The sequence below is a fragment of the Primulina huaijiensis genome, chromosome 4 (genome assembly GCF_012295235.1).
Source record: "Primulina huaijiensis isolate GDHJ02 chromosome 4, ASM1229523v2, whole genome shotgun sequence".
Lineage (NCBI taxonomy): Eukaryota > Viridiplantae > Streptophyta > Magnoliopsida > Lamiales > Gesneriaceae > Primulina > Primulina huaijiensis.
In genome coordinates, this window is record NC_133309.1 from 370,803 (window position 1) to 380,701 (window position 9,899).

At 36.9% G+C, this 9,899-nt stretch overlaps 2 protein-coding genes and 1 non-coding gene across 3 annotated transcripts; 1 reads left to right on the forward strand and 2 right to left on the reverse strand.

The window, feature by feature from the left end:
- Window positions 1-407: 407 nt before the first annotated feature.
- LOC140975848 (uncharacterized) lies at window positions 408-2,182 on the forward strand. Its single transcript, XM_073439777.1, has 2 exons — window positions 408-717; window positions 822-2,182. The coding sequence occupies exons 1-2, from the start codon at window positions 408-410 to the stop codon at window positions 2,180-2,182; spliced, it is 1,671 nt and encodes a 556-aa protein (XP_073295878.1).
- On the reverse strand, window positions 456-563 carry LOC140975988 (small nucleolar RNA R71). Its single transcript, XR_012175123.1, has one exon. It is a non-coding gene; the product is annotated as a small nucleolar RNA R71 (small nucleolar RNA).
- A 5,617-nt stretch (window positions 2,183-7,799) lies between the features above and the next one.
- LOC140975849 (uncharacterized) lies at window positions 7,800-8,892 on the reverse strand. The gene is made up of 2 exons (XM_073439778.1): window positions 7,894-8,892; window positions 7,800-7,847 (listed from the first exon to the last, which is right to left on the reverse strand). The coding sequence occupies exons 1-2, from the start codon at window positions 8,890-8,892 to the stop codon at window positions 7,800-7,802; spliced, it is 1,047 nt and encodes a 348-aa protein (XP_073295879.1).
- Window positions 8,893-9,899: the final 1,007 nt, after the last annotated feature.

Consider the following 9,899-nt stretch of genomic DNA (forward strand, 5'->3'; position numbering starts at 1 on the left):
ACGCATCATTGGACTCCAACGATACGGAAAGCGAATCAGACATTAATCTTGAGGTTGAAAGAAGTGAAAGTGACCAAGAAGAAATGGCAGGACAAGCTCAAAGAACACTCAGGGAGTTAGCTAATCCTAATGTTATTCAACAACCATTATGCATTCAATTCCCTACTGCTGATGCTACTTTTGAATTAAAATCTGTCTTGATTCATTTATTGCCTACTTTTCGTGGTCTTGCAGGTGAAGATCCCCATAAACATCTGAAAGAGTTTCATATTGTTTGCACAGCCATGAAACCGCAAGGGATCACAGAGGAACAAATTTCACTGCGAGCTTTTCCATTCTCTTTAGCCGACAAGGCTAAAGATTGGCTCTAATACTTGCCTTCTGGATCCATAACAACTTGGGACAATATGAAACAACAATTTTTGGAGAAATTCTTCCCAGCTTCACGAGCAGCAAATATTAGAAAAGACATTTGTGGGATTAGACAGCTGCATGAGGAAACTTTGTATGAGTATTGGGAGAGATTCAAGAAATTGTGTGCTAGTTGTCCACAACACCAGATTCCAGAACAGCTAATAGTTCAATATTTTTATGAGGGACTCTCGCTCTTTGATAGGAACATGATTGATGCTGCGAGTGGAGGTGCATTGGTGAACAAAACGCCTCAAGAGGCACGAACTCTAATCTCCAACATGGCTGCCAATGCACAACAATTTGGTACTAGGCAAGACAACCCTCACGACAAGTGAATGAGGTAAGTGTTACTCCTATCGATCAAAAGTTAGATTCTTTGACATCTCTTTTGGAAAGGTTGGTTGCAGGACAAGTACAACATGCCAAAGCTTGTGGCACATGTGCGATGGTTGGACATTCGACGGACACGTGCCCAACATTACAGGAAGATCCAACGCAGCAGGTTAATGCAATAGGTGGATTTCCGGGACAACCTCAACACCGGTATGATCCGTATTCTAATAGCTACAATCCAAGATGGAAAGATCACCCAAATTTCAGCTATAGGAATCAAGGAGGTCAACAAGGATATCCACAACAAAATTTTCACAAGAATCCATCACCTGCGCAAGCCTCTAACTCAGGTATGTCCCTAGATGAAATTGTGAAGGCCTTAGCTGAGAATACTCAAAAATTTCAACAGGAAACGAGGGCTAGCATTCAGAATTTGAGCACTCAAGTGGGACAGTTGGCGACCTCAATTCACAAGTTGGAAGCACAAAATTTAGGTAATATACCTTCTCAGACAGTGGTGAATCCAAGAGAGAATGTGAGTGCAATTACTTTGAGAAATTGTAAAGAATTGGATGTTCAAGAAATTGGGGTACAAGCATCAGCCAAGCAAAAGGAAGAGAATGAGATAAAAGTTGTGGATAAAATAATCAATCAAGATGATGCTCCGAAAGGTAAGTTTTCTCCCCTATTTGAGTATAAACCTATTCCCCCATTCCCTCTTGCATTGAACAGGAAATGTGAAAGTATTAAGGAGTTGAATGACACTCTTTGTAGAGGCGAGGTAAATATTAATTCATTAAATGTTATTAAACCAGTACCTCGTTGTGCTAAAATTTTAAAAGAATTGTGTACTGCAAAAAAGAGACATAAGTTGAAGGGGTGTAAAAGAGAAAATGTTGGAGAACGTGTTTCTGCTGTTATTCAAAAAACTATTCCTATCAAATGCAGTGATCCAGGTATGTTTTCTATCTCTTGTACTATTGGCGATACTAGACTTGAAAAGGCTATGTTGGATTTGGGTGCTTCTACCAATGTCATGCCTGATTTTGTTTATAATTATTTGGAACTTGGACCTCTGGCTGAAACCGACATTGTGATTCAGTTGGCTGATAGGTCCACTGTTTATCCTAGAGGTGTAATTGAAGATGTTCTTGTGAAAGTTGAAAATTTGGTTTTTCCTGCTGACTCTTATGTGTTTGACATGGAAAATGATGATTTAAATCGTCAAATTTTACTAGGAAGACCATTTTTGAAAACTTCAAAGTCTGTCATAGATGCTAATAGTGGTACCCTTACTATGGAATTTGATGGTGATATTGTTAAGTTTAATATTTATGATACCATGAAATATCCTGTTAGTGAAAGCACTATTAATACTCTTGATATCGCTAAGCACTTGTCACAAGAAAATTCAAATATTGTTGATAAGATTTAGAGGAGATTATTGAAAGAACTGTTGAAAATTCTAATACTATATTTTCTCTCTCTGATTCGCAGATATCTAAAATTGCGCAAAAACTTCCTCCAGATCGACCCAAGCATGTACTCATAAAAAAAAGGAGGAAATATCCAAGGGATAGGAATTTCCAAGAAATTCAAAGAAAACAAGAATTTGCTGAAATTTGCTATGAAAATATTCAAGCGGAATAAAGTGGAAAAAGTGACCATATATGAACCACCATGAGCAACAAGAAAGAATGAAGTCGAGCCAACGACAATAAAAAGAGGCGCTCATTGGGTGGCAACCCAATTTTTATTTTTATTTTTGATTTTTATTATTTTGATTTTTTTCCTTTTCTTTTTTTAAAATAGTACAAATTTTTTTACATTTCTGCAGAAGATGTCTTCTAACAAGGCGTGACCACGCCTTATAAGAATACCACTTCTGCGCAAAAAAAATATATATATATTTCCAGTAGAGGTTTTCGCACAAGGCGTGGCCACGCCTTGTTGAAACACCTTTACTGATTTAAACAAAAAAAAAATTTCCAGTAGAGGTTTTCACATAAGGCGTGGCCACGCCTTATTCAAATACGTCTACTGCTGGGAGGTTCTTTATTTTTTTTTTCCTTTTTCTTTTTTAATTAAAAAAAAGAATTTTAACCTAGTTTTTTTTTCTTCTCTCCCACAGCGTCTCCTACTCTGCATCTTCAACACCTCCGCTCTTACACCAGTTCGCGCATCCCTAAGCTTTGCACAGCGCTCTTCTCTCGGCTTCGCACCAGGCACTCTGCAACCTTTCTCCGTCGATCTCCACCGCCGCTCGTCCGGCAGCCCGCGACTCCAACCACCGCAGCAGTAGATGATGTTTCTTTACGATGCTCATCATTTTTCAGGGGAGTTCTCTACATTTTCGTACTATTTTATCGTTTTAGTTGAGCATCTAATTTTTTGTCATTGAGGACAATGTCAAGTTTAGGTATGGGAGTTTTTGGATGCATTTAATTTGATTGAGAGAAGTTTGAGTTTGACTTTATTGGGGGATTTTTGATTTTTTTTTTCTTATTTGAATTTTAGTACGCTGATTTAATTTTTCAGCATTTTGGAAAAAACAAAAAAAAATAGTGACATTGTTAGTTCCAAGCACCTAGTTCATTTGTTATCTCTTTTTTCTGAATCCTGATTGCCTCCGATGTGAAAACAAAAACAAAAAAAAATGATGTTTTCTTTGCGTGCAAATATTTTTGCATTCTCACTTTTGCATTATGAATAAGTTGCTCTTGATGATAGTTAGAGATGACAAGTGTGTGGGATTTAACACAATTGCTATATTTTTTCTTTGGTGAGCTTTGAGCCTATGAGCAATCATGATATCATGCTCCATGTTATTTGATTGTGTGTTGTCATTGCATTGTTAAATTTTCTAGAACTTGCATTGTTATACATGTCTTTGTCAATACTTTGTGGTGGATTAGGTGTATAGACAAAATGATAAGGGCATTAGGTTCAAACCATTTTCTTTCACATCATCTGAGCCGTTCTTTGAGCCTACCCTGATTCATAGACCCCTAGTGAACCAACTTTGAGCCTCAGCCTTTTTCTTTGAATAAAAATAACCACATTACAAGTCGTGATAAATCCTTTTTGTTGGTTATCCCCCTTTTTGAACCTTGAATTGAAGAACCATGTAAACTTTTCACAAATAGTATCACTCAATCCAAAATAGTGTGAATTGTTGGGATTGAGTCAATCTCGAATCCTTATAGTCACCGTCTACAAAAAAAAAACAAAAACAAAAAAAAGCAAAAAAAAGAAAGAAAGAGAAAGAAGAGAAGTAGACGAAGTGAAAAAAAAGAGCCGAAAAAAAAAACAAAAAAAAAAAGCTCTTGATTGTTATAATGAGATATAAGAGTTTTTGGATACATTTTTNGAGCGAAATGAGCGAATCTTGTGAGGAGTTGTTAAATCCCATGCATTTTAATTTCTACACATTCTGATTGCAGTGACTGTTCATGATGTTATTTTGTGCGATGCTCTGAAATTAAAATGTTTTGTTGCATGAAAAATGTTTTGGATAAGTAGAGGAAGCGGAAGGAGGACGAAAAATTGAGATAATGAGTTGATCTATTTTATGTTTGAGGACAAGCATCGTTTAGGTGTGGGAGATTTTGATATGGGCGTAATAGTTAATATTTTTATTTTCATATTTTTCATTATTCCAACCTCCGATATGTTTAATTGATACATTTTTGTGTAATTTTATTGTAGGAGGAACTTTTACGGTCCTGGAGCAAATTTGAGCTAAAAAAGTGATGTTTATCACATTTGAAGTTTCCAAGATAGATTTTGGAAGAGAATGGCCAAACCAGAAGATGTCCTGGAACAAGGCGTGGCCACGCCTTGTGATTATGTTTCAGCTGCCTAAGAATTGCAAGGAAGGAAAAAAATCTGATTTTGTGAAGATTATGCAAGATTTGAAAGAATTAATGAAATTCTAGATGAGATATTATTTATTATTTTATATTTAAGATTTAGGGTTAATAATAGATAAGTGGGCTTTTATCAAAAATTTAGACCCAAAAAGACTACTCACATGGAGGAGGCGCAAGAAAAAGATTACACACAAGAAAATATCCTCCCACCAATCAACACAACTCACGAAAAAAAGAAGAAAAGAAGGCGCATGACTCTCATTTTTTTCTCCCAACAAATTAGTTTGCACCCTTTCTTTTCTATTATTATTTATTTTTTATGGATATTGTAAATCAAACTATGCTAGGCCAATTTTCTTAGACTGATTCAAGGGATAGTATACTATTTTAATTTTATCACTGTGAGGTTTTTGCACTTTAATTTGTTATTCTTGTTTGCCCAAGTATTTGTTGATTTATGATTTAATTATATGAATGTTTTATGTCAATTAATCTGACAATTTAATTTGATGTATGATTTTCTAATGCTAACCATGAATTCAGTGATCCGTAATTGTCATGAATGAGTGGTATGTGAGTAGCAATAGGTTAGATGTGTTGTTCTATCATAACATGTGTAGTCTAAATAAATCGACGGAACTAGATCTTCCAACTGCAGCTATCTCGATTGTTATATTTTAGGATTAACTGTTTTCACGAAACAAAAATGCTATCTTTAATTAATAAGGAACGCTATCGTGCCCAGTTGATTATTGGTAAGTTTTGACTGGATGTTGGGTTTGGTTAATTAATTTAGAAAAACACAAGAATTTTAGCGGCTATCCCTATTATTCTAAGGTTAATTGCTTGGAACAACTTGAATAAATGATTGTTAACCGATGAACAGTGAGATAATTAAATAGTAGAATCCCCTTGAATCAGTATTTTCTCGTAATAAATTCTTCACTTTATTCTCTTTGATTAATTTTCAATTCTAGATTCATTATTTTTCTTGCTTGGTAAATTTAGCTTTGGTTATTTTATTTAGTAATTATCAAAACAAATCCCTCCCTTTTTATTTTTATTATCAAAAGAAATAAATCTACCGTTCCTTGTGGATTCGACCCTACTCACCATTACACTCGTTTTTATTTAAAAGGGTAGGAATTAATTTGGTGGTCAACGACAGCACACAAATTTTGGCGCCGTTTCCGGGGAACGGTGTAAGGATAATTTTTATTGATTTTTTTTATTATTATTTTTTTTTGCCTCGTTCTTCTCGTACAGGTGAACTCGAATACAATCCGAAAATTGAGAAGCAGCTAAGAGATTGAGAAAAGAAGCAAGATTAAGGCGCGAAAAGCAACCATCATCATCATCATCTCCTGATTTGAACGCATCATTGGACTCCAACGATACGGAAAGCGAATCGGACATTGATCTTGAGGTTGAAAGAAGTGAAAGTGACCAAGAAGAAATGGCAGGAAAAGCTCAACGAACACTCAAGGAGTTAGCTAATCCTAATGTTATTCAACAACCATTATGCATTCAATTCCCTACTACTGATGTTACTTTTGAATTAAAATAAAATCTGGCTTGATTCATTTATTGCCTACTTTTCGTGGTCTTGCAGGTGACGATCCCCATAAACATTTGAAAGAGTTTCATATTGTTTGCACAGCCATGAAACCGCAAATGATCACAGAGGAACAAATTTCACTGCGAGCTTTTCCATTCTCTTTAGCCGACAAGGCTAAAGATTGGCTCTACTACTTGCCTTCTGGATCCATAACAACTTGGGACAATATGAAACAAAAATTTTGGAGAAATTCTTCCCAGCTTCACGAGCATCAAATATTAGAAAAGACATTTGTGGGATTAGACAGCTGCATGAGAAAACTTTGTACGAGTATTGGGAGAGATTCAAGAAATTGTGTGCTAGTTTTCCACAACACCTGATTTTAGAACAGCTACTAGTTCAATATTTTTATGAAGGACTCTCGCTCTTTGATAAGAACATGATTGATGCTGCGAGTGGAGGTGCATTGGTGAACAAAACGCCTCAAGAGGCACGAACTCTAATCTCCAACATGGCTGCCAATGCACAACAATTTGGTACTAGGCAAGACAACCCTCCACGACAAGTAAATGAGGTAAGTGTTACTCCTATCGATCAAAAGTTAGATTCTTTGACATATATTTTGGAAAGGTTGGTTGCAGGACAAGTACAACATGCCAAAGCTNTATATTGTTTGCACAGCCATGAAACCGCAAATGATCACAGAGGAACAAATTTCACTGCGAGCTTTTCCATTCTCTTTAGCCGACAAGGCTAAAGATTGGCTCTACTACTTGCCTTCTGGATCCATAACAACTTGGGACAATATGAAACAACAATTTTTGGAGAAATTCTTCCCAGCTTCACGAGCATCAAAAATTAGAAAAGACATTTGTGGGATTAGACAGCTGCATGAGGAAACTTTGTATGAGTATTGGGAGAGATTCAAGAAATTGTATGCTAGTTTTCCACAACACCAGATTTTAGAACAGCTACTAGTTCAATATTTTTATGAGGGACTCTCGCTCTTTGATAAGAACATGATTGATGCTGCGAATGGAGGTGCATTGGTGAACAAAACGCCTCAAGAGGCACGAACTCTAATCTCCAACTTGGCTGCCAATGCACAACAATTTGGTACTAGGCAAGAAAACCCTCCACGACAAGTAAATGAGGTAAGTGTTACTCCTATCGATCAAAAGTTAGATTCGTGGACATCTATTTTGGAAAGGTTGGTTGCAGGACAAGTACAACATGCCAAAGCTTGTGGCACATGTGCGATGGTTGGACATTCGACGGACACATGCCCTACATTACAGGAAGATCCAACGCAGCAGGTTAATGCAATCGGCGGATTTCCGGGACAACCTCAACACCGGTATGATCCGTATTCTAATAGCTACAATCCAGGATGGAAAGATCACCCAAATTTCAGCTACAAGAATCAAGGAGGTCAACAAGGTTATCCACAACAAAATTTTCACAAGAATCCATCACATGCGCAAGCCTCTAACTCAGGTATGTCCCTAGATGAAATTGTGAAGGCCTTAGCTGAGGGAATGGGGTAATAGGTTTATACTCAAATAGGGGAGAAAACTTACCTTTCGGAGCATCATCTTGATTGATTATTTTATCCTCAACTTTTATCTCATTCTCTTCCTTTTGCTTGGCTGATGCGTGTACCCCAATTTCTTGAACATCCAATTCTTTACAATTTCTCAAAGTAATTGCACTCACATTCTCTCTTGGATTAACCACTGTCTGAGAAGGTATATTACCTAAATTTTGTGCTTCCAACTTGTGAATTGAGGTCGCCAACTGTCCCACTTGAGTGCTCAAATTCTGAATGCTAGCCCTCGTTTCCTGTTGAAATTTTTGAGTATTCTCAGCTAAGGCCTTCACAATTTCATCTAGGGACATACCTGAGTTAGAGGCTTGCGCATGTGATGGATTCTTGTGAAAATTTTGTTGTGGATATCCTTGTTGACCTCTTTGATTCCTGTAGCTGAAATTTGGGTGATCTTTCCATCCTGGATTGTAGCTATTAGAATACAGATCATACCGGTGTTGAGGTTGTCCTGGAAATCCGCCGATTGCATTAACCTGCTGCGTTGGATCTTCCTGTAATGTAGGGAACGTGTCCGTCGAATGTCCAACCATCGCACATGTGCCACAAGCTTTGGCATGTTGTACTTGTCCTGCAACCAACCTTTCCAAAAGAGATGTCAAAGAATCTAACTTTTGAACGATAGGAGTAACACTTACCTCATTGACTTGTCGTGGAGGGTTGTCTTGCCTAGTACCAAATTGTTGTGCATTGGCAGCCATGTTGGAGATTAGAGTTCGTGCCTCTTGAGGCGTTTTGTTCACCAATGGACCTCCACTCGCAGCATCAATCATGTTCCTATCAAAGAGCGAGAGTCCCTCATAAAAATATTGAACTAGTAGCTGTTCTGGAATCAGGTGTTGTGGACAACTAGCACACAATTGCTTGAATCTCTCCCAATACTCATACAAAGTTTCCTCATGCAGCTGTCTAATCCCACAAATGTCTTTTTTAATATTTGCTGCTCGTGAAGCTGGGAAGAATTTCTCCAAAAATTGTTGTTTCATATTGTCCCAAGTTGTTATGGATCCAGAAGGCAAGTAGTAGAGCCAATCTTTAGCCTTGTCGGCTAAAGAGAATGGAAAAGCTCGCAGTGAAATTTGTTCCTCTGTGATCCCTTGCGGTTTCATGGCTGTGCAAACAATATGAAACTTTATCAGATGTTTATGGGGATCTTCACCTGCAAGACCACGAAAAGTAGGCAATTAATGAATCAAGCCAGATTTTAATTCAAAAGTAGCATCAGTGGTAGGGAATTGAATGCATAATGGTTGTTGAATAACATTAGGATTAGCTAACTCCCTGAGTGTTCTTTGAGCTTGTCCTGCCATTTCTTCTTGGTCACTTTCACTTCTTTCAACCTCAAGATCAATGTCCGATTCGCTTTCCGTATCGTTGGAGTCCAATGATGCGTTCAAATCATGAGATGATGATGATGGTTGCTTTTCGCGCCTTAATATTGCTTCTTTTCTCAATCTCTTAGCTGCTTCTCGATTTCCGGATTGTATTCGAGTTCATCTGTACGAGAAGAACGAGGTAAAAAAAAATAATTAAAAAAAATCAAAAGAAATTATCCTTACACCGTTCCCCGACAACGGCGCCAAAATTTGGTGTGCAGTCGTTGACCACCAAATTAAATCCTACCCTTTTAAATAAAAACGAGTGTAATGGTGAGTAGGGTCGAATCCACAGAGAACGGTAGATTTATTTCTTTTGATAATAAAAATAAAAAAGGGGGGAGTTGTTTTGATAATTACTAAATAAAATAACCAAAGCTAAAATTACCAAGCAAGAAAAATAATGAATCTAGAATTGAAAATTAATCAAAGAGAATAAAGTGAAGAATTTATTACAAGAAAATACTGATTCGAGGGGATTCTACTATTTAATTATCTCACTGTTCATCGGTTAACAATCATTTATTCAAGGTGTTCCAAGCATTTAACCTTAGAATAATAGGGATATCCGCTAAAATTCTTGTGTTTTTCTAAATTAATTAACCAAACCCAGCATCCAGTCAAAACTTACCAATAATCAATTGGGCACGATACCATTCCATATTAATTAAATATAGCATTTTTGTTTCATGAAAACAGTTAATCCTAAAATCTAACAACCGAGATAGTTGCAATTGGAA